The sequence below is a fragment of the Scomber japonicus genome, chromosome 4 (assembly GCF_027409825.1).
Source record: "Scomber japonicus isolate fScoJap1 chromosome 4, fScoJap1.pri, whole genome shotgun sequence".
Lineage (NCBI taxonomy): Eukaryota > Metazoa > Chordata > Actinopteri > Scombriformes > Scombridae > Scomber > Scomber japonicus.
In genome coordinates this window covers 30,352,426-30,377,842 of record NC_070581.1, presented here as the reverse complement: position 1 = coordinate 30,377,842, position 25,417 = coordinate 30,352,426, and the positions used below count along the sequence as shown (strand labels likewise).

Sequence of the window (25,417 nt, the reverse complement as noted above, 5' to 3'; positions counted from 1 at the left end):
TCTTCTCCTCTCTCCCCCTTGCTTCTTTTTTACGTCACTACCTTACGAGGAATCTTCTTTAACTCCTCGTTTCCTTTTAAATCTTCTAATTTAAGAAGCTTCCTCACGTCTTTGCTTCCGCACTAGAAATCCTCCTGAGTTGTGTTTTTTTTTGTGTGTGTCATTTAAATTTGTTGTTTCAGTCACTGCTCTGTTCACTGACTCCCACCTTCGCATATGCTCATCCATATTTAATGTACCACGTCTAGCAGCCTGTGTGTGTGTGTGCGTGTGTGTGTTTGTGTGTGTGTGTTTCCCCGTGGGTATGATTGTGTAAATGAAATGGTGTCAGTGCTGGTCTGCATGTATTTATATTTGTGTTTGGCTCCCTGCTGTCTGCCACCATCTGCTGTTCTCCGACTGAAGCAGAGAGTGGATGAGTCGATGGAGGAACTGATCCCAAACACTCGGAGAACACAGGAAACGGTTCTCCGCTGATTAAACGTTCCAACACAATGTTTTATTGTTGCTAGGAGACGGATTAAACCCACAGGCATCGTAGAAACATGTCTGTAGGCACTGTGCGACGCTTTCAAGTCGGGAGTTTGGTAAAGAAGCTTCTTAGTAAGGACGTCGAGAAAAAACTAATCCTTAAGAGAGAGTAAGAAACAAGGAGGTTAACCCTCCTGTTGTCCTCCAGTCAAGGAAGGAAGTTAGGAAGGGAGGAAGAAGGAAGGTAGGAGGGAGAGAGGAGGGAAGGACAGGCGGAAGGAAGGAAGGAAAGAAAGAAGGAGGGAGGAAGGAAGTGTTCAAAAGGTGTTTATAATGTTTTACAAGTATAACAGGTGTGAGCAAGTGTCTACATAGTTTGCAGGTGATTCCAGGTGTGAAAAGGTACTTTACCTGTCACAGGAGTCTATGAGCTTTAATAAATAAATCCAGATGTGAACAACTATTCAAAGAGTGTGAATGGGTGTTTGCAGATGTGAAGAGGTGCTTACAGATGTTTTAAAAGAGTGAGCAGTTATCAAGAAGTGTCTGAAAGTGTTTAAAAGTATAAGGAGGTCTTTTAATGTGTGTTTAAAGGGCAACAAAAGGTGTGAATATCTCTTTTGGTTAAAGGTGTAAACAGGTGTTGACAGTTGCTTAAAGGTGTGAAAAGATACCTGCAGATTTTGGCAAGTGTCTACAGGTGACCAGGACTGTTCACAGGTGTCTGTGACCATGAACTGAAGTGATTTCATAGAAGTTTACATGTGTGCACAGTTGTTTACTTGTGTCTACAGTTGCTCACAGGTGTTTACAGATGTTTTAAGGTGTTTATAATCGTCTACATGTATCTACAGGCGTTAACAGATGTGATCATTACAGTTACAGAAATCGTGTTTATCTGGTAGAAATGAAGGACATTGAAGGATTAAATTCAGATTACCTGTGTCTACGAGCCAGTGAAGTGTGTTAGTGAGCATGCTCAGTAACCTCTTGCTGTTTTCTTCCTATCTGCAGCTCGGCCGCCATGTCTAGAGCGACAGTGAAGAAACTACACTGGCGCTCCAAGGTATCAACATTTTTTTTAATACCTGGAATGAGAATAAATATCTTTAAAATTGAACTTAATAAAATAATGACATCAGTGAATCATTTAAAGATCACTTCCTGTCCTCCATGTGTGTTCAGGTCCAGGAGAGCTTTGTGCCGCTGGGCGGCGGCTCTGGAGAGTTGGGGCTCGCCATCGGGGGCGGGGCAGACTACGGCGAGTTCCCGTTCGTCACAGCTGCCCCAGGGGGCGCGGCCACAGTCGCCGACATTATCTTAGAGATTGGGGGGACGCCCGTGTTAGGGATGACACTCGGTGATGTCAGAGGAGTGCTCAACTCCTGTCCTCATCCAATCAGGATCAAGACCGTCTCACCAGGTGAGTGTTTGATGTTTGTCAAAGTTCATTTGTATTTCACGGCGCAGCATCATAATCTCTTTGTCTGTCTGTCAGGTTCGTCTCTCTGTAAGGACCTCAGGTTGTACCTCAGCAAGTGTTTCACTCCGGGCTCGATGGACAGCCAGCTGCAGCAGCTCATCAGAGAGAACCTGTACCTGCGAGCCGTACCCTGTAAGACACACACACACACACACACACACACACACACACACACACACACACACACACACACACACACACACACACACACACACACTTGTCTCTCTCTTGTGAGGGCCCTCATTGACATAATCAATTCCTTAGCCCATTACTCAAACCTTAATCATCACAACTAAATGCTTAAACCCATCTCTAACCTTCACATTAAAACCAAGTCTTAACCCTCAAATTACTCTTTGAAGTTGTGAGGACCAAAATGTCCAAACAACGCTGGTTTTGCTGATATTGGTTCTCTCAAAGCTGGAAAAGACAAGCGCCCACACACACACACACACACACTCAATAATCATTAACAGAGTTCATCACTTTTCCAACACTTAATTTAAATCCACGCAAACAGAAACCTGCGGCTCTGATCTTTTTGAATTTATGACCTCAGGTGAAACTTTGACCTCATTTGTGACATCACAGCGTTGACTTCTGTCACATGACTTTAAATGTTTTTCGGCTCATTCGTTGGAAACTTGTTGCTTCGAGAAAATCCGACTGTCAGTGTTTCATTAACTTCAGGTTTTGTTGAACTTACTATATGTGAGTGTTGTTGGTGCGTTCAGGGACAGTCCGACCTCTGACATTTCAGCTTATGGTTCACTGTGAGTATTTATTTATTTTGGTAATCAGTGCTGGTTGATCAGGGTGGAAGCTCTGTAATTTCCACGTTCTTATGGATGAATAAATTGATCCTTTTAAACCTTTAGGAACATAATCAGAGCATATATACAGAACATAATCATTTACTAGAGGACAGAACATGTGTGGAAGTCTGTTAAACAAACTAGAGATGTTTTCTCATTAATCATAATTATGAGAATTAGAGTTTAATAAGAGCAACCAGAGAAAATGACCCTTTATTTTGCATTGTTTTTCACTCTTTGTATTAGAACAGGTTTTTATCTTTACTCTTTAACTTCTCATCAGAGGTTGTTTAGTGGCTGCAGCTCTGTTGCATCACAGATCATTCATTTAATTTTCAAACTGTCCTCATCAGAAAAACAAAAACATCATCAGCCACATTTGTCATTTTTAACAGAACGCTGGTTTCTTTTAACCATGACCACCAGCTGCGTGTGTATCTTGTTTTTATTGTCTTAAAAGCACAAATGGAGTAGCAGCTGTAATCTCATTATATGTTAAATACAATGACAATAAAGCTTTCCATTCCATTCCATTCTATTCTATTCTATTCTATTCTATTCTATTCTATTCTATTCTATTCTATTCTATTCTATTCTATTCTATTCTATTCTATTCTATTCCATTCCATTCCATTCCATTCCATTCCATTCCATTCCATTCCATTCCATTCCATTCCATTCCATTCCATTCCATTCCATTCCATTCCATTCTATTCTATTCTATTCTATTCTATTCTATTCTATTCTATTCTATTCTATTCTATTCTATTCTATTCTATTCTATTCTATTCTATTCCATTCCATTCCATTCCATTCCATTCCATTCCATTCCATTCCATTCCATTCCATTCCATTCCATTCCATTCCATTCCATTCCATTCTATTCTATTCTATTCTATTCTATTCTATTCTATTCTATTCTATTCTATTCTATTCTATTCTATTCTATTCTATTCTATTCCATTCCATTCCATTCCATTCCATTCCATTCCATTCCATTCCATTCCATTCCATTCCATTCCATTCCATTCCATTCCATTCCATTCTATTCTATTCTATTCTATTCTATTCTATTCTATTCTATTCTATTCTATTCTATTCCATTCCATTCCATTCCATTCCATTCCATTCCATTCCATTCCATTCCATTCCATTCCATTCTATTCTATTCTATTCTATTCTATTCTATTCTATTCTATTCCATTCCATTCCATTCCATTCCATTCCATTCCATTCCATTCCATTCCATTCTATTCTATTCTATTCTATTCTATTCTATTCTATTCCATTCCATTCCATTCCATTCCATTCATCTTTATTTAACTTTAAAGGGTGTATAACACTGCTGTGTGTGTCAGTGTGATTCATCAGCAACTCTGCAGCTTTACACAGATTTAAAGTGAGATTCATTGTTTACCTCTTCCAGCTGTTTTGGTTCATTTTGCTGTGACAGGAGTCAACTCTGTGATGTCACAACTGAGGCCCAAAATTCAAAAAGGATCAGAGCTGCAGGTTTCTGTTTGTGTAGATTTAAGTAGTGTCAGAGAATTGATGAACTCTGTTAATGATTACTGTAGGCGTGTGGGTGTGTGTTTGGTTACACACACACACACACACACACACACACACACACACACACACACACACACACATAGACTGCTGAGAGCTTAGAGGACTTTCTGAAGTGCTGCTTCAACATCGATGATAGCTCACATAGAAGTAATTCACCTATTGACAAAATAGAAAAACACATAAATGATTGATCAAAGTAAATATAGAGACATTCTGCTTCTTGAAATGTCACTAAAACAAACACCATCTGAGTTACAGTCAGTGTTTTATGTTGTTTGAACTCAGTGAAAAGCAGATTTTTACCTTTATATGCCACGCTAGTCCGTTTAATTACACACAGCACACTTGTTAAGCAATAATTCATGTTATAATTAGTGGCTTAAGTTACTGTGATGACTTAAAAAAAGACAACCATTTAATGAAAGCTGATATGTTAATATGAAAGAACATGACACACACTCAGTGGCCAACTTAGTGAGTTTTATAAGACCTCTTTAGTGTCTTTTTTTCTTTTCCTTTTCAAAAAAGCAGCTAGTGACAAATGTGTGGATTTTTGAGCAGAACTTCAAGGACATGTTCACAGTTTTTAAAGAGTGTCTATATGAACAGTGAAATAGGTTTTCCTCTCTGTAATCATTCCTCCTGTTCATACTGACTATTAAAATCCTTCAAATGTGCTTTCAATGTAAAGTGATGGAGGACAAAATCCACAGTGTTTCCACACAGTCATTTAAAAGTCTCTGATCAGCTTCTATTGAGCTTCATCAGTGTGAGTTAGTCATATCAAGTGATATCTGACACATTTACAGTCTTTTTAGCATCAGATTCCCTCTTAGTGTTTCCTGTTGAGCTGTGGTGGAAGTATAGTAACAAAAAGAGACTTTGGTACTAAAAACACTGTAACGTTGAAACATAGAAGATGAAGATTTGACTCATTTGGACGCTGAAGCTTCATATTAGCTTCAGATCAACTTTTAAATACATTTTTTACACAGAAAAAGGACTTCCTCACTTCTATTATAAGTGCATTATCTTCTAATGGTCAGTGTGAACAGGAGGAATGATTACAGCAAGAAAAACAGGCTTGAATGTTAATTTGGGCTCCTGACTATTGATTTAAGACAGAATACATACAGCTCTTGTCCCTCTGTGTTGACATCTTGCTGTCCTCCCTGCAGGTACGACCAGGCAGCCTCGGGACGGGGAGATCACAGGTGTGGACTACAACTTTGTGTCCATCGAGGAGTTTTTCTCTCTGGAGGAGTCTGGAGCTCTGCTGGAGAGCGGCAAGTTCAAAGGTACAGAAAACAAACGCACCCAGAGCACTACAGCACTGTACTGAGCTGTGAAAAACAGAAGACTGTCCCTTTATTACAACACGTTCAACTCATGGTTATTTACAGATTTATTTTATTTGGCTTCACTCTGAAACATCTTGCTGGAATTTAGTGGAATCAGCTCGTCATTTATTTTTAGACTTTCTGCCAGCAGTGGAAAAACTCAGATCCTTTACTGCAGTTAAAGTACAAATACAACAACACAAGATATTAGATAGCAAGTAAAAATCCTATTGCAGTAAAAGTACCGCAGTATTATGAGTCTAACTGTGAGACTTTCTTAAACAAATTAAATTAAAATGATATTATAATCAGCTCCACATCCATCAGAGACATTAAAATGCTGCTTTCACATGAATGCATCAGTAATAATCACAAATAATATTATGTAACACTTTGAATGAGGTCATTGTGATCCGCTTTCACTTTTGATCCTTTATCTACATTTTTCTAATAGTTTTATCTAAATAAGGTTATGAATGCAGGACCTTTTATGTTTTCTATTGTGTTTGATGCTTTACTTCATTAAGAGATCATAATTCTTCACAGCGTTTAAATCTGAGCCGTGAGGAGCAAACGCAGTGATGTTTTTTACAGTGTGCAGTGTGTTTGAAAGCTGATCTGCGTGGAGTTTTTTTTTTAACAGTATTTGGGAAGAAAAGAGGATTTTCTGCCTCTAATCCTTCAAACCTCAAACCTGCCCGTCAGCAGCTCGCTGCGGCTCGTCTCTCTGTGTCTCTGTCAGCTGTAATCTGATGGATTAATGAGACCAAAATAGAAACTGAATTCTCACACAAACATTTCTGTGTTCGCTGAACAAAGTGACGAACCTGAAAAAATTCTTTGAAGCGAGAAAAAAGATCCTCAAACTGACTGAAAAGTTTCCATCTTTTCATTTCCTGTTGTTCTTGCATAATAAAAGTTTTCTTTTTTTAAAATGAATGATTCATTTCTCTCATGTCTTTTATTCATTTCATCAGCACTTTTCTTCATTTATTTATGTTTCTTTTTCCAGACTTAAATGTGATTTAACTGTGTGCCATATCTTTTTTTTGTAAAGTATCCATTACAAAGATAGCTGGCTTCTTTTCATATATGCAAATAACACCTAGAACACCTAGAACAGTAACAGAATAAAAAGACTGATAAATGGAAATACAGTTAGTTTTAAGGGTGCAATAGAACGAGGAGAAATAAAAAGAGAGATGTAAAATAAGTATACAACTAAATTAATGATACAATATTTGTGACATCATCTGTATAAAGTCTATTCCGTTCTATTCTATTCTATTCTATTCTATTCCATTCTATTCCATTCCATTCCATTCCATTCCATTCTATTCCATTCTATTCTATTCTATTCTATTCCATTCCATTCTATTCCATTCTATATTCCATTCTATTCTATTCTATTCTATTCTATTCCGTTCCATTCCATTCTACATTCCATTCTATTCTATTCTATTGTTAATATGATTTTTAAAAACTGGTTTCCTGATACTTTATTTGATGTATTATTTGTCTTTGTTCACTATTTTTTCATTATTCTTATTCAACAACACATTTTTTCAGTTTTTAAACTTTAATAAATATCTATCTTTGACTTTTTTCCTGTCATGTGTTCTATTTGGTTTCTTTTATTGCTGTCAGTTACCTTCAGCTCTTCTATGATTGTTTTCCCCCCTTATTTTCTTCTTCCGTCCAATCACAGGGAACTACTACGGGACGCCCCGCCCCGTCCACATCGGTCCAGAGAGTCCACCGATCACCTACCAGGAGCACCGAAACCTGCTGAGGAACTTCAGGACGAGGAGCAAATCTCTGAGCAACCTGGAGAAAGCTGTGGAGGAAGGAGACAACAGCGAGGAGGACAGCGGACTGTCAGGTACACACACACACACACACACACACACACACACACACACACACACACACACACACACACACACACACATATACACACACACACACACACACACACGTGATTTTATTTTTATTATTATTAGTTATAATCAATGTGATTCAAGACTGCTCAGACAAGGCACAAATAAATCAAATAAATTAAATACATCTAGCTAGAAGATGATATTGCTCATAACTTATGATAAAAAGAAGTGAGACATAGTTCATATTGTAAGAAAATAAAATAAAATCACATGAATGTACACAAGCAATGTAACTTCATATGGGATTTGAATAGATGATAAACATGTGTATATTTACACTCACCGAGAACTTTATAACAGGGATGTCAAACTCATTTTAGGTCGAGGGCCATGTAGAGGGCCCAGTTTGATCTCAAAGGCCAGACCAGTAAAACCAATGCATAATAACCTATACATAATATATATACAGTAATAGCTTTACTATAATAAACCGTCTATTATTTTTTTTTTGCACAGAAGCTGCTGATTGACAACATTTTGCACAATGATCAATATATTAATGCTTTAAATATGAGCACAATATGTACTTATTGATTTTTCAGAGAACTATATTCATGGTCAGGGTGGAAAAAAACTCTGAAGCAGCAGAAAAATTGGAATTACTTTTCTGCAACTTTCATGTTATCCAGTGTGTTTGCCCCCCCTGATCTAACACAACCCAATACAACAGCTCTGCTATAAAATCTACTATCACGAAGCTTGTGTGTGTGTGTGTGTGTGTGATTGACAAGTTAATTTAAACTAGAAGGGCAGGCCAGTGACAACAGATCGACATATTGGTCCAAAAGGAAAAACACAAGCAGCAGAAACCCTCAGTCAGCTTCAGGTTGCCCCCTATATGTAGGCTTAGGTGAGGAGCCTGGTTAAACCACAAGATTAAAAGAGGTGGCCGACATTTCAATGACTACTTTCGGCATTTAGCAGCCTTATAGAAGAAGGAATGAAGGAATTAGGAGAGCATTTTGGTTTCCTAAGAGGTGAATGATAGCGCCGACCTGAAGGCTTTAAAGAGAATTCACCACACCTTGTTTTCACCTTTTCAGCAGGTGTTTGATGATGACACTCCTCTTTCTTTCTTTCTTTCTTTCTTTTATCTCTTCCAGCAGGTTCAGCCGGAGCCCCGCCCACCACACTGCCTCTCAGCCAATCATGGGAGTCAACGATCGGCAGCCGGGAGGGAATGGAGAACGGCGGAGTAAGAGGAGTGGGAAGAGGAAGAGGAGGAGGAGGAGTAGGGGGAGGAGGAGGAGGAGGAGGAGGTCCGCTGCCTGAGAACTGGGAGTTAGCATTCAGTGATTCAGGAGAGCCGTATTACATCGAGTGAGTGACGAGATCAATTAAAAACATCAATAATCTGATTTTTATCTCAGTTTGACGTCAGTTTAACTAGACTGTAATATATTAAGATGATCTGAGGACACTTAAATAACATTTTTAGCTTAAATCGAATATATTTTCAATGGAGTCTGGTACCTACTGATGGTTTAATCCTAAAAAAAAGCCTCATTATCTGCATCAGTACATTTTAATGGATGAATTTAATAAGTCAGTTTTCAGAATTGATTGAATGTTTGCTGTTTTTAGAAAAGTCGATATTTTCCACATATAACCGGGTTAACCCTTTATTGGGCAAATAATTATATTTGGTAACATCTGTAAATATCCCAAAATATCCTTCCTTTCCTTCCTTCCTTCCTTTCCTTCCTCCCTGCCTTCTTTCTTCCCTTGCTCTTTTCCTTTCTCCCTCTCTCGTTCCTTATTTCCTCCGTCCTTCCTTCCTTTCCTTCCTTCCATCTGTCCTTCCTCCCTCCCTCCTTCTCTCCTCCCTTCCTTCTTTCCTTCCTTCCTCCGTCCTTCCTTCCTTCCTTTCCTTCCTTCCATCTTTTCTTCCTCCCTCCCTCCTTCTTTCCTCCCTTCTTTCTTTCCTTCCTCCATGCCCCTTTCTTCTTCCTTCCTTCCTTCCTTCTTTCTTCCCTTCCTCCCTCCCTCCCTCCTTCTCTCTTTCTTTCCTCCCCCTAGCTTTCTTCCTTCCTTCCTTCCTTCTTTCCTCCATCCTTCCTTCCTTCCTTCCTTCCTTCCTACCTTCCTTCTTTCCTTCCTTCCTCCCTTCCTTTCAATGAGTGTCCTATAAAGGGTTAAGAAAACACCAGATTTTACCACATTGTTCTGACTGGTTCCTACATTACCCAGAAATCATTGTGAATGATGATGATGATGATGATGATGATGATGATGATGATGATGATGATGATGATGATGATGTCTCTCTCTGTCAGTCATAACTCGAAGACGACCAGCTGGCTGGATCCTCGGACTCTGAACAAAGAAACGACTTCCTCTACAGAACGTAAGTCTGCTGTCAGCATCCAAACTTTTACTCCCTGTTTTTATGTCTTTGAAGTTATAATCACAGAAACTCACTTCCTGTTACATTAGATCAGTAGTTCTTGAAGTTTTTCACATCATGGACCGTAGGGTTGGGTATCGCTACTCAAAACCTTTTAAGCCTTAACCTTTTTTGCACCCAAAGCTTATTAAATATGAATTTGGTGGCATTTAATGCAATTGAATGTTTTTATTCACGTGATGGGTATTGAATGAAGTACTCAGGTATTGGTATCACTTTAATGGGAATTTTTGATTAATACTGTTATCATAATTTTTTTAATGACACTTTTATTACAGAAAGATAATAAAACCAATGACCAACACACTCTGTCACTGTGTTACTTCCTGATGGAGATGTAGTGAAATTAAATGATTAACTTACATATCACAATACTTTTTTTCTTATAGTCTTAAATTTGATCGATTGATTCATATAATTTTTATGTATTTTAACATTTTTTTAAAACATTCAAAAATCAACTTTCAAACAAATATTGTTGGATTCTTCAAATGTAATATAATACATTGCTCTTCTGTTTTATGTAACAAAGGACAATTATATTATATAGTGTAAACTCTGCTCTCTGAAAGACTCGTTTAGAATTAATCACTAATTTATCTGTGACTGACAAAAGTGTTTATCAATAGTTTGGTATAGAGGCTAATTATGAGAAAACACTGTGACAGAACACTGAGGTCAGAGTATGAATGATATTTAAGGGTTAAGACCTCTGAGAACTGCTGCATTAGACTTATTTTACCAGCAGGGGGCAGCAGAGACAAACTGTTTCACATTCTGTTGGTTCAATGCACATTTTACTGAAGTTTATGAAACTATTATTTTCACCCTTTTTCTCTTAATATTTTATATTTAGAACCTCAAACACCTGCTGACATTTTATTTCATGTGATATAAATGCAGAATAGAATAATAGTAGAATAATTACACAAAAGTCTACTTCCTTCAATCAGGACTTTGTCTGGTTAAGAGTGAATCTTTAAATTTGGACCTGTGTTTTATTCTCTATCTTCTGTCTCTGTCTTGTCTCAGTCCCAGAGTTCACTGAGGAGCCCAGTGAGTTGAAGGGTTACTCCATCCACACCCGGCTCTCTAAAGGCCCTCGAGGTTTCGGCTTCAACATCGTCGGAGGAAGTCGACCGCGAGAGTTCCTGCAGGTGTACAGCGTCACACCTGGAGGCCCGCCTGCCCTCAATACAGGTACTGATGCTGTTTACACTGCTGCTACTATTACTGCCTCACTACTACTAATTTTACTGCCTCACTACTACTAATATTACTGTTAGGGAATCTTCCATATTTAGGGTCAAGCATGGACCTTGAATTCACAGTAAAAGCTGCATCATCTTGGCAGAGAGACATGCTGTTTCTCTCTGTGAGACAGTGAAGGCAGCTGTCTGTGGTGTTTTTGTGATAGCAGGAGTCACTTTGATCAAGTTGAAGCATTGCTGTGGCACCCAACGTCAGAGGAGATCACTGTCTGACTCCCTAAACCCACAGATGGGTAACTGTGTTGCCTTGTTTTGTAGAATAGTGAACCAAAAGGCAAATCCCATTACTGTAGATGCATTGAATATGATCATTTATGGGCATCGAGTATTTATGGTACTATCTGTGAAGGCTTAAAGATGATCTACGGAGAGTTCCCTCATAATCGTGGTGGCATCATTCATTAGACGAGTGTATTGATAATACTTTGATTCTCTTTGGCCAAGCTTCAATAAACATTTCAGCGCAAGACATCCTGGACTCTTTCTCCACTGTTGAGGTTAACTATTGACAAACAAGCACAGCAGCTCTTTTTATGCACAATTATCACATCATTGTTTTATTGTGTATATTCAGTTTTAATGGCTGATAGCATCAGATAGGGCAGTTTCTGAGGGTCAGGGTGAGAAACTCAGCATATATATGATTTATTTTGTCAATGAAAACCTCTCTAAACAATAGGAAGTGAGAATCTATCTCCACCTCTCTTTTATGTTATTATGCAGCTATTTGCAGTTTTATCTTCTGGTTTTATTGCTGAGGACATTATTAACAAGATGGGTGAAGTAGAACTAAATATTATTTTCTCAGTTAATTCTTTTGATTGATCGATTTTCCATCTCACTTTGTTTTTACTGGCTTTGTTCAGGGGCGGTGCACAAAGTCAGGGCTATCATGATCAATTAACCCTCCCCATGTGAACACACACGATTTCCTGATTTTCACACACCATTTCAGACAACTTTACATCACATTGTCTGCTAAATCTGACCACATTTGCAGATATGAGTCATCTAGCGGCTGTAGCAAACAGTGTGTGTCGTATTTTAAACCCCTAAACTTGAAAATGATCTGACGCGTTCAGATCTTATAAAACAGACACAGTATTTGAAACAAGCATCTTTCTTTCTCTTTGAAGGATTATGTTGCTGTTTGCTTCTAAGGTCTTTATTTTTTTTCACAGGGACACAAAACACATGATCTACAGCTAATCCACACACACACACACACTCTCTCTCTCTCTCTCTCTCTCTCTCTAATCTGTCCGACACAGCCTCCTTTCTCTCCCACACTGTCAGACCTGCTCACGTGCACATAGGATAAATAGTCAGGAATGTAACACACACACATACACATACACACACACATACACACACTTCATAAAATCTCCTGGGAAAGAAAAGAGAGCAGAGAGTTTTTTTCAATAGGCAGCGGAAAACTCCTGTTTAATAACAGAGAAAAGCCCCAGAAAAATGTCAGAGAAACGAGCTGAAAACAGCAGAAACAGAAACTGTAAGAAACCAGTTAAAATGGTAAAATCCTCAAAAACTAACCAACAATGTGACAGATGTTGTAAATTGTTCAGATGGATCCACAAGATCATTTCATTATGCGATGGTGATTCCTGCTTTTTCTTGTCTGTTGATATTTTTCAGTTTTAAGCGTCCTTACTGATGTATTTTCATCAGAAACACCTCGACTAGATTAATGACAAACTTTGTGTTATCCTTGTGCAAAAGTAGACAAAGCTCAAGAAAACAATGACCAAACATTTTCATGAATTCTTTACTTTGCAGAGGTGATGGACTAAATCATAATTGAAGGTAATTTGTGGTGAGAAGTTGGTGAAATTAAAGTATGAAACCCTGCTGGGTGGTACAACATGGGTCCATTATATAAAAATATTGGTAATCATTGCATCAGGTGTAGGACTTGGTATCGTTTAAAAAATTACAATACTAATAACAATCCAAGTACCCTTAAAGTGATACTAATACCAACTGAGTATTTTATTCGATAACCATGAAATTGCATAAAATGCCACCAACTCCTCCACATCTAAATGATTTGATTTTTACCCAAATGCATTTTGAAAGTCTTCAAATGATTAAATAATCAGTATATTGCTCACAGCATAAATCACACACACTTATAAATCCATGTATGTGTGTAATGTACATAGGCGTATACTCAAATAAAAGTCATGAAAGTGCAATGAATGGATGAATGTGCTTCCATACTACTTAGGAGGCAAAATGTTCAAAATGCTCCAAAGTCAACAAACATTACAATAACTGTGTAATTAACTATTATTTGGCCAATGTAATTTTAAAGATCTGCATGCAAAAAGGATTGATTGCAGGTATTGTTTGACAGGAGATGTTTCTGATACTACTTGGTATCAATTAATTACGATTACGTACCGATACCCAGCCCTGGTCAGCTGATGATAAACTCTGTGTGCGTCTCTGCTCTCCTGCAGCCGACATCCTGGTCTACATCAACGACAGCTGCGTGTTGGGTCGCTCTCATAAAGAAGTGGTGGAGATGCTGAAGTCGGTGCCGATGGGTCAGAGCGTGGACGTGGTGCTGAGGCGAGGATACCCGATGCTCTACAACCCCGACGGATGTCCCAAACAGAGTCTGGAGACGGTACAGAGTTCACTTAGTTTTCATGATCACTATGACTCTGTATGAATCATTATAATCAATATTAATCATTAAACTTCTAACTCCTCCGACAGCCACAGACCCCCAGCGAGCCCCCGAACCCCCCCAACGTAAACCGCGGCCTGACACACCTCACCTACAGCCGCACGCTGGACACCAACGGCAGCATAGCAGGTCAGGAACAAGAGTTGACTTCTGTTCTTCAGTCTTCAGACATCACAGTCTCGTAGCTTCAAATTTTTACTAAACAACCTGATATTTTCTAACAAAGTCGTTCATCTGTTGTACTGATGATTCAAAAAGAAGAGTTTCATGTTGGTCCAAACTGTAGAAGAAGAACTGAGAGTCACTAATATTGTGTTTGAGAAGCATGAATGAGACTTTTCAAGGTTCAAGGTTCAAAATACACCTGTACTGTGTCTCAAATCACATACTTCACTGAGTACACTGTGCACACTATGTACTTACTATTGTGGTGTGCAAAATTCAACAGGTTAGTGTCTCAAATCAGACATGGCCGCTGTGGATTTACCGGAAATGACAATTAACTAGTTATCAAGCTAGCGTTAGCATTCGTGTTATTGTTCACAGCACCAAATCATTACACACTGCTTAATTAACCCAATAAACCTACTGATGGCTTAGTGCAAAAACACATGCATAATTTACATTTGTATAATGTGGCGATGTTGACATAGTTACAATGTCCTCGGACACCATTTCCTGTTCGAAATGTGGTCCTTCCCCTTCTGCTACGTAGCTAAGATGGCGACCTTTGAGGGCGAGAAATGTCCTTATTTCCACACTCAACTTTTTGACCATTTTGAAGGCACTGCATTTTTTCCATAATTCTCAGTGTGAACGCACTTACAGTACAGTACAGAAGAAGAGATTTGAACCTGTCTGTGGTGTTTTTGGGGAAAGCAGGAGTCACTCTGAAAGCAGTGTAGCATTGCTGTGACACCCAAGGTCAGAGTATATCACTGTCTGACTCCCTAAACCTACAGATGGCTAACTGTGTTGCCTTGTTTGTAGAATAACGAACCAAAACGCAAATTACTATTGTAGATGTTTGACCATGGAGTTTGAGACACGGCTCAAGGTTTCCAAACATCTCATTATTCTGGTTTAATTTCTTCTGTGTGTTTGACAAGATGAAGAAACACCTGCAGAGAATTAAACACACACACTTTATAATCTGTTGTTTTCTAATTTCACCCTGTTGATTATCTCCCTCACTCTCTAATCCAGGAATGGGCCAACCTCCTCCCGCTTTTGCTGCTCAGCCAATGACGAATGGACTCATAAGCCCACCCACTCCCACATCCTCTGAACCTCCACTGGGTCCGCCGCCCATTCCAGAGAGGATAGCAACCAATCACAGCAACTCTGACTCCGGCCTTTCCAACCCTGGAACACGAAGGTGAGGAGAGCTCTAGCATTATTTTGCATTAGCATTAGCATCGTTAGCTACTACAGCTTTAATCTTCTCCTCCTCTTCCTCTTCCTCCTCGTAGGTCTTCTCTGGTTCGCTACAACAGCAACACTCTCCCCGCCCTCTCCTCCACCTCCCTCCTCCACCATCAGAGCTCCAAGTCCTCAGAGAGCGACCTGTCTACGTCCACCCTCCCCATCTCCTCCTCCACCCTCCCCGTCAACTCCTCGTCCTCCCACACTCTGTCCAAACTGCCCCTCTCTCAGCCCGAGTCGGGCCTCCACCAACCCTCCACCAGCCCCAGTGCCGTTAGCACCCCCACCTCCTCCTCCACACCCCCTTGTGCTCCTATTCAGCGCCCGCCGATGCCTCAGACCTCGTTGGCTTTGACCCCGCCCAGAGACATCCCATCCTGCGGTTTTAACGGTTGCCCCGCCAATCACTCAGCCCCCTCCACGGCCTCCAGAGGAAACCCGGGGTTGGCGCTGCCATTCGGGGCGGCGTCGCCTGGGTCGGGGTCGCCTGGGTCAGCCCCCGGTGGTGAACTTGTGCCGGTGGCCCTTGGGCGAAATGAGGGTGGGGGGCTCGGGTTTAGCGTGACAGCAGGGGGCCAAGGGGGTCAGCTGGCGGTGGTGAGACGGGTCTGGGATCGAAGGCAGTGCCCCTCCCTGCAGCTGGGGGACGCTATAGTGAAGATCAACGGAGCCGATGTGCAGAGTCTCAGCTTCTCACAGGTCAGAGATGATTACCTGTCCAATGTCCAAACTGTGCTTCACTCTGATTGGCTGACCACAACCTTAATGAACGTTTACATGAATTCAGATAGATTATAAAACGCCAACATTTAGTTTTCGTTAGTATCACAGTAATGCAGTGATAGTTGTCTGTAAGTCATGCCACACTGTAAACAGGAGCTGCTAACAGATAATTAAGTCAACTCTTAATGGAGACAATTTGACCAAATTTGAACAAATGTATAAGTTGTAGCCCAAAGCTAACACATGGACTATAATAATAATGGACATAGCCACTATGACATTACCCACTGGTTTGTGGACTCCAATTTTGATACCTCGAAGTTTAACGTTTTGACCGTTGCCATCTTGGTTTTTTGGAGCCAGAGGTGATGAAGAGTGAGTGGAGCTGGTGGAGGTGGTGAGGAACTACAGTGCCTCATGCACTGCTTTGGTAGCGACTTGCCAATCACAACGTAACCACGCCCTAAAGCATACCCTGCTTTATTGTCTATTTTACTATAAATAGGGCCATTATATACTAAATCTTACATCATGCTGTACTCAAAACTAGTGATTGAGACTATAAACTCAATTGAAACCAGTTCACTGAGGTAATAAATGAAATGAGAAGTAGGTTTGATCATTTTCTCATAGATTTCCATACAATCTGACTTCTTTTTGGAGCCAGCGGAGTCGCCCCCTGCTGGCCATTACAGAGAATGCAGGTTTGAGGCTCTTCCACATTGACGTTACCTTTCAGACCCAGAACACAGCTTCCTCCCATTCAATACGTTATAAATAATCATCAGAATTTCACACACTATAGTGCACAGTCCAGGTAAAGGTAGTGGAGACTGTCTGGAGACTGTTTTTCCAAAGAGACACAGCACGGGGGGAGGAGGAGTGGATAGAGGCATTAACCCAACAGTGGACTTTGCCACAGGGGGCCCCTGTTCATTTCCTGTTTTCAGACAGAGGCCCCTGTTTTCATACAGTTGTTTAAAAAGCATAGTTACAATCATCCCCTAACCTTAACCCTGACAACAATGCTAAAGTTCATCTAACTTTAAGAAAGTAGTGACTTTATCCCATATCACAGGGTTCATCAAGGATCCCAGGATTGTTATTGTCATTCCAGCTGTGTAGATACATGAAAGAGAACAAAATACTGTACTCAGGTCCCGTGATCGTAGTTAAAAAAATAAAGAAGAAGAAATATATGATAAAATAAAGAACATACACAGTAGGCATAATGAGTCAGAAAATAAATAAATAAAATACAGTATGAGATAAGGGGTAAAGTAAGCAGTGCAGTGTATGTCAGGAAAAAAAAAACTCTCACAGACCACGAGGTATTGCAGCAGCATGACCCTGAAGGATTTAATAAGTAGTTAAAATCATGATGAAAGTAGTAGTAAGATGGTAGCAGTAGCAGCAGTTGGTTGCAACATTAACAAAGTCATCATTTAAAACTCAAACCATGAATTTTCTTCAAACCTAATCAACTGTATTTGTGCCTGAATCTAACCAGATCTTCACTGCGGTGCTGTCACATCATTATTGTTTAACAGTGATGTGTGACGGTTTAATAAAGCGCTGTTAAATGATGTCATCTAGCTGATTGCTGCTGACAGAGACGCCAAATTAGAAAACCTTGCTTGTTTAATTTGAAGAACGTGAAGGAATAATGAGCTCGATACACAATAATTAAGCCACAAAGTAGGAAAGTGTATGAGGAGTATTTATCTTCAAACAGCATTTGGAGAGATGACAGGTGTATTGGGGTCATTCGATACTTGGCCTGATACAGTAATAAAGGTGTATTTCGTTCCTAGTTCTAGGTGTATTTTAAGTTTTATGGGTATGGGTGAGATATGCTTGGCTCGTGCATGTGTGTACTAGTGTTATATGTACATATCTTATATCTCTTTCTTTATTTTGTTATACTGCATTGGACTGCTCAAACAGAGTCTCGTTGTATACTTGCATTGACAATAAAGATCTGTCTATCTCAGGTCCAGAGAGTTCTGCAAGAACACACCAAACAGGGCGAAGTGGTGCTGCTGGTCTACAGAGGAGGTACGTCTGTCTGAAAACCTCCAAACCTGTTCATTGATTATTGATATTATTAGCAATTTATTGAGGTTATAAAGCAACAATAAAGGTAAAAGACTTCTGGCTGCATGTTTGGAAGAGAACTGCAACGATAAGTGGATTCATTGATTAGTTGCCAACTATTAAATAAATCTGCATCTTATTTGATAATCAATGAAATGTTATATTTTCTGGTTTCTTTCGTCTTCTTTGACATTAAACTGAATATGTTTGGGTTGTGTATAAAACAAGACATTTGTGGACGTCATCTTGGACTTAAGGAAACATTTCTCATCATTTTCTGACAGAAAAAAAAAGATCTAAGTTGTTGGAGAGGTCTCATGACTGACAGCGATCCAATATATAATATATATATAACATATATTTTTGGATATATATAATAATATCCAAACAACTAATCGATTAATCAAGAAAATAATCAATCATGTCAGTAATTGTTGTTTGCAGTCGTAGTTTGGAACAAACAAAATAATAAATAACTTTTTCTTCTCCCTCTCTCAGGTCCCGTCGCCTCCCCAGTCGTCACTCCTAACCTCTATAAGACCCTCCCTTCCTCCTCACATCCCCCCACTTCAGCCGACTTGCCTTCCCCGTCCACGGGTGCCTTGGTGGGGGTCGTCCCCTTGCTCAGCCAGGCCGGCTTGGCCCCCGAGAGCCCCCAGGAGGGGCACCTACCTGCTGTAGGGATCAACCAAGGTAAACAAAACAACCCCCCTCCCCCCGCTCACCTTGGTACCATTTGACTTCTCCTCGTACTTCAGCTCCCATCATTCTGAGTCCTCCTTGTCTTCCAGGGGCCCCTCCTGCCCAGACTACCAACGGGCCCTCAGCCCTCATCCAGAGCACCAGCTTCCTGGACTCCGTTCCCGTGACGCTGACCTTAGAGCCACGAGACCTGGTCGGGGTGGAGGAGAGCGCCGGCGGCCCTCCTCCAATCAGAGGAGGGGGAGGAGCTTTGGGTGCAATCGCCAAAGACGGAAGAGGAGCGAAGACTGTGGAGGTGGAGCTGAGGAGGCGACCCGGAGAAGGCTTCGGATTCGTCATCTCCTCCCAGGAAGTGAACGGAGGTGAGTCCTGATAAATCCAAAGGTTTTATTTTCGCTTTCTGCCATGTTGGATTTTTAAAAAAGTATATATACTCTCAGAAACGAAGAGCCAGAGGAATTGCTCTGATCCTTCACTTAAACCTGCGAGTTATGAACGCAACACTAACATATCATCATCTTTTAAGTTGATGTGTTGAACTCATCATCAAACTGTTGCTTATTTCCACATCTAGCAGTTACTCATCAACATTATCATTCATTTAGAGTCGTGAATGAACCTGCTGAATGTAAGTCCATTATTCACTCTCTTTTAGCTCTGTGTTTTACTCTCTACCAACTCCTGAGGGAAATATCTCGCTCTTTAGCTGCTAAATGCTCCACTATGTTCACCAGCTAGTCTACAGCTAACTGAGCAGGTGGTGTACAGTGGCTTTTTACAGCTTATTCTCTAAAAAGCAACACTATGAGATCCCTGAGAGTGAACCAAGACAGTAAAGTTGCAGCTAGCCAAATAAACAATGAGCTGAAACTCACTATAAAGCTCCGTAAAGCTGCAGAGTCTCTGATAATTCTCTGTAGGTTCATCACTACGAGACACAAACACATCACACACGGACAGATCAGACATCGTTAGAAATAATCAATAATCAGGGCCTGAAATTCATTTTTCAAAATTGGGGGGAATTCTTAGGAACCTTAAATGATTCACATAGGGGGGATTTAACTTTGTGAGAGGGAACTACAGGTCTCACCTTGTCCTGTTCTTACATCAGATTGCATTTAGTTGCTCTCCTCCAATTTAATTATATTTTCTGAACTGTATTATAGAGTAATTAGTAGGTATACAGTATTATATAGTTAAGTAGTTATATTCTCTGAACTGTATTATATAGTTAAGTAATATATATTATAAGTTGGAGGAGAGCAACTGCAACTTCAGTAGCATTAGCATCACTTTCTTTGCTGAATCAGCCTTGTGCTTTCTCTCTTTAATGCTGCTGTATAATAATCTGGTGCCGTAAAGTTGACGTATTCTAACATCGGCTGGTGAAACGCACACTGCACTGTACATTTTACAAGTTGGAGCCACGGGTATATTCGGAGCCAGTTAGCCTAAAACGTGTCTGTGAATGGCTGCTTCACCTCAGTAATGTTACTGTTAGCTGTCTGAGGATCCTGAGGATTAACATTGTTAATGTCGACATCACTGGTGCTGCTGTTTGTGTCATTTCGGGCTCTACTGTTTTTTTCTGAGCAGGTTCAGCTTCAGAGGAAATAGATTTACAAATTTAGCCAGTGGTCCGTGTTTGTATGCCTTCAAGTAAATATCAATTTCCAACGTTGCTGGATTTGCAAGAATCTATTAAACTATGCACAATACCTGCAATCCCTCACTGGAATTCGGGCCCTGATAATAGCTGCTTTAACCCTCCTGTTGTCCTCGAGTCAAGGAAGGAAGGAAGGGAGGAAGAAGGAAGGAAGGAAGGGAGGAAGAAGGATGGAAGGGAGGAAGGAAGAAGGAAGGAAAGGAGGAAGGAAAGAGGGAAGGAAGGAAGGAAAGGAGGGAGGGAGGAAAGGTGGACAGAAGGAAGGAAGAAAGGGGGATGGAGGAAGGAAAGAAGGAAAGAGAGAGGAAGGAAAGAAAGAGAGAAGGAGGGAGGAAGGACAGACGGAAGGGAGGAAGGAAGGAAGGAAGGAAGGGGGATGGAGGAAGGAAAGAAGGAAGGAAAGAAAGAGAGAAGGAGGGAGGGAGGGAGGGAGGAAAGAAGGAACAGTCAAAACAGACGGGGTCAATTTGACCCGGGAGGACGACAGGAAGGTTAAGTAAAAAGAGTAAAGCAGCAATATAAAAGTACTCCATTCCTACTAAAAGTCCTGCATTTAAAATATGGAGCGTACTGGAGTGTTCCTCATTAGCATTCATTACATGAGGAGGAGATTTGCAAAACATCCCAATATGTCACCGTGTAGATCAATCAGAGTGTGAACACAGATCAATCATCAGACTGTTTGTTGTCTGCAGTGATGGCTGCAGCCTCTAGAGGACGCAGGCAGGACTCTGCAGTAAATGTGTCCACGTGCAGCTTCACTGAGTCTCCGGTTGATTAAAGCAGCACTCGAGCTTCTGTTTGTTCCACTGATTCAGCTCAATTCAGCTGGAAGGAGCGATGAGACGAACAACACAGTCACAGAGCACTCAAACACACCATTTCCTCTCCTGTCTTTTTTCATCTCCTCTCTTGTTTCCTCTCCCCTCTTGTTTCCTCTCGTTTCCTCTCTTGTTTCCTCTCGTTTCCTCTCTTGTTTCCTCTCCTGTCTTGTATCCTCTCCTCTCCTGTTTCCTGTCTTGTTTCCTCTCGTTTCCTCTCCTGTCTTTTATCCTCTCCTCTCCTGTTTCCTGTCTTGTTTCCTCTCCTATCTTGTTTCCTCTCCTCTCTTGTTTCCTCTCCTCTCTTGTTTCGTCTCTTATTTCCTCGCTTATCTTGTTTCCTCTCTTGCTTCCTCTCTTGTTTCCTGTCTTGTTTCATTTTCTCTCTTCTTCCCTCTCTTGTTTCCTCTCCTATCCTGTTTCCTCTCTTGCTTCCTCTCTTGTTTCATCTTCTCTCTTCTTCCCTCTCTTGTTTCCTCTCTTGTTTCCTCTCTTGCTTCCTCTTGTTTCCTCTCTTGTTTCCTCTCCTATCTTGTTTCCTCTCTTGCTTCCTCTCAGTTCCTGTCTTGTTTCTTGTCTTGTTTCCTCTCCTCTGTTGTTTCCTCCCTTGTATCCCCTCTTCTTCCATATCTTGTTTCCTCTCTTGTTTCATGTCTTGTTTCCTCTGGTTTCCTCTCTTGAAAACAGAACAATAATCTCTTGTGTTAACATTCCTCCCCTTCAACTTCTCGTCCATATCTGTTCCCTCCCACCGCTATCTGCTCTCATTTGGCCACGCCCCCCCCACCAGCTGTCTCTCTCTCTCTCTCTCTCCCGCTCTCTCTCTCTCTCTCTCTCTCTTTCTCTCTCTCTGACTCAGTCTCGCTCGTCGGCTCTCAGAGGCACAACCTGCACAACCTCACACACAGAGACAGAAACGTAGTCAGAGAGACAGTCAGGTGAACAGAGAGACAGTCAGGTGAACAGAGAGACAGTCAGGTGAACAGAGAGACAGTCAGGTGAACAGAGAGACAGTCAGGTGAACAGAGAGACAGTCGACGTGCTGCAGTACTTTTTGTTTTTGGTGTTTGTGATCTAAACTGTTCAGCATGTTGGAGCGACTGCAGTCAGCTTTGAAAACTGTCAAGGACTCCAAACGTAAGTCACCATGTGTGTGTGTGTGTGTGTGTGTGTGTGTTTTCATACAGAACAGAGAAAGCATGAATACTACTCTGTTAAAGATAAAAACATCCATGTTTTATATTAAAAGACAGATTTAATCCAGTCTGTCTGAAGACAACATGTGAAGAGTTGTGATCTCCTCACTTTCCTCTAAAGTCTTCACAGCATCCTTGAAGAGCGGCAGCAGAGCGTTGTGTAGTCATAGAAGTGTTTAGCTGGAGTAAAACACCACCAATAAACAACTATTTCGATAATCGATTAATTGTTAAAGTAATTTATCAGCAATATAATGCATCCAGTCTCTGGTGTGAGCTTCTGTCTGTGTCTTAAATTACATTAAACTGAATATTTTAGGTTTTGGACTGTTTGTCAAACACCTGAACACATCACTATTTTACTCTTTATAGTGCACTTATTTGTTATTTTACTTGAAAATGAAAAAAAGCACCATTACATATACACTTCTTTCTGCTAACAGTGATTCAAGCTTCCAGCTTCTCAAATGCGATTATTTTCTGGTTTAAGTTCTCTATGACAGTTTTCTGACTGAAACTGAATATCTTTGGGTTGTAGACTGTTGTATCAAGAGCTTTGGGAAATTTCTCAACTAATCATTAATTGCAGCCCTGAATCATCTCATAAAAATCAGACACACATGACGCACCAAAACTAACCTTGAAACACTTTTTTTTCTTCTTCTTCCACTCCTCCGTTAGCACTCCTTTGTTAGCACGCTGCTCAGAATGAAACTTAAGGATTGGACTGGGACATGTTTAGTTTGTAGATAAGAACATTTATTCTGTATGTTTAACATCTGACTGCTGCTACAGGATCTACTGAACAGATTAAACATGAGAGTGTTAATAATAATAAGAATAATAATCATAATGATAATGGAGGCTTGTCTAACTTCCACCTCCAACACAGATTAATCTAAACAGGTCGAACGAAGGAGAGATTTCTAACAAAAACCTCATTCAGCATTAAATAACACCACACTACATATTTACACTGTGATTACTTTTATCAGCTGGTATTTAATCTGCAGTAACAGTTTGTCCTTCAGACTCTGACAGACGCTACTCAACTAGTGGAAGGATCTTTTTTCTTTTCTTTTCTTTTTTTTTGTGTGGAATATTCCTTTAATCTTAAACACTGAGCAGCTCTGCAGGTCATACATGTAGATGCAGAAACCCAGCTGGTATTCTGACTGACACTGTGTGAAGTGACTGACCCGTAAGTTACACACACTTACATGCGTACACAAACACATACTGTACGCACACACAAAAAAACACATACTGTATGCACACACACACACACACACGCACAAACACATACTGTATGCATGCACACACAGAGACACAAACACATACTGTACGCACACACACACACACACACACACACACACACACACACACACACACACACACCTACACACAGTTTCGATGAGATGAAAATATTTCAGAAATTCCTGAGAGCTGAGGAGGAGAAAGGAGGGGTGGAAAAAAAAGGAGGAAGGGAAGAAATCCTCCACTTAGGAGTCATAATTCAGTCAAATCTAAACACGCAGATATGAAACTCATATTGTTGTCTTTCAGTGTGATTTACACTTGTATATTTATCTCTGATGTGCTAATAAACCTCCATAAATCTGCCTAAAAATCAGAGAAAAACAACCTGCCTGAGAATAATCACATGTTCATAATATTCTTCAATATCACGATAATCAGTGATGACTGTCTTTACGTTGTGTTACGGCGGATTCAGCAGACTTTTAATTAACAGAATATAAACAAGCATGGTGTAAAAACGTCTAAAACAGAATATCAGTACTGCGCAGCTGATATTATAACGGCACATTTGATGAGCTTTACAAGGTCTTGCTCTCCTGATGGTTTTATTTTTTTGTGTTGACATATCGTTTCCCAAATAGGCCTGTGTGTGTGTGTGTGTGTGTGTGTGTGTGAGTGTGTATATATGTGTGTGAGTGTGTGTGTTATGTAACAATAAGCCTCAGTGACTCGACCCAGTTGACTGTCTGTCTCTGTCCAGATGTGCCGTCTGTTTCCAGCTGTGGCTCTCCGTTATAAAAAAAAAAACAAAAAAAAAAAACAACCTCGCCACAAACCCCAAAACAAACTCTGTCTGACCTCGTAATAATAACACATTCATACGTTCATCTTCACGCCTCAATCCTGCAGGAGCTGTCCGGTTTAAAGGAACAGTCCAATGTTTGTGTCAACGCTTTGACACACGGAGAGAGTCTCAGCTAGATTACAGCACAAAGACAGCAAGCCTGGCTCTGTTAATGTGTGCTAAGCTAAGCTAAGCTAAAATAGGTTAAACACACATGGGACGTGTCTATGTTCTGGACATACAGAGAAGAACGTGAGAGACAGAGAACAAGACAACTTCAGGAAATATTTGAGTGTTTTTAAAGTTGTTTCAGACTGAAATATATGTAGTTTTGAGTCTAAAACATTATAAAGTAAAATAAAGTAACTATTTTCCACCCCACCAGGTCTCAGAGGGAAATATTGTACTTCATACTCCACTACATTTATTTCACAGCTTTAGTTACTTTTCAGATGAAGATTTTACATAATATAACATAATAATGAGCTTAGAAATGACACTGTATTGTTCCCAAACTGTGGCTTGTAGCACATAACAAAAAAAGCCTCTCTTTGTCATGTTTCAGATTTCTTTATGTTGCTTGTAGCTCCACCAAACAAACATTTCCCCTCACATGGTTTCAAATAAATAACTGTTTAAGGCCCAGAGAGACAAAACTTCTTTTT

The 25,417-nt window shown here is 40.3% G+C and overlaps 1 protein-coding gene across 1 annotated transcript in view; it reads left to right on the top strand.

Annotated features, from left to right (window-relative positions):
* Nucleotides 1-1,454: 1,454 nt before the first annotated feature.
* LOC128357693 (membrane-associated guanylate kinase, WW and PDZ domain-containing protein 3-like) overlaps nucleotides 1,455-25,417 on the top strand; it is a 40,641-nt gene continuing 16,678 nt past the window's right edge. The window contains exons 1-15 of the mRNA XM_053318062.1: nucleotides 1,455-1,537; nucleotides 1,657-1,894; nucleotides 1,970-2,086; nucleotides 5,520-5,639; nucleotides 7,390-7,563; nucleotides 8,728-8,944; nucleotides 9,901-9,971; nucleotides 11,064-11,231; nucleotides 13,783-13,952; nucleotides 14,045-14,144; nucleotides 15,222-15,393; nucleotides 15,488-16,139; nucleotides 18,158-18,221; nucleotides 18,759-18,953; nucleotides 19,052-19,324. Coding sequence (XP_053174037.1) covers nucleotides 1,496-1,537; nucleotides 1,657-1,894; nucleotides 1,970-2,086; nucleotides 5,520-5,639; nucleotides 7,390-7,563; nucleotides 8,728-8,944; nucleotides 9,901-9,971; nucleotides 11,064-11,231; nucleotides 13,783-13,952; nucleotides 14,045-14,144; nucleotides 15,222-15,393; nucleotides 15,488-16,139; nucleotides 18,158-18,221; nucleotides 18,759-18,953; nucleotides 19,052-19,324 — 2,773 coding nt within the window. The 5' untranslated portion in view covers nucleotides 1,455-1,495. The remainder of the gene's footprint in view (nucleotides 1,538-1,656; nucleotides 1,895-1,969; nucleotides 2,087-5,519; nucleotides 5,640-7,389; nucleotides 7,564-8,727; nucleotides 8,945-9,900; nucleotides 9,972-11,063; nucleotides 11,232-13,782; nucleotides 13,953-14,044; nucleotides 14,145-15,221; nucleotides 15,394-15,487; nucleotides 16,140-18,157; nucleotides 18,222-18,758; nucleotides 18,954-19,051; nucleotides 19,325-25,417) is intronic.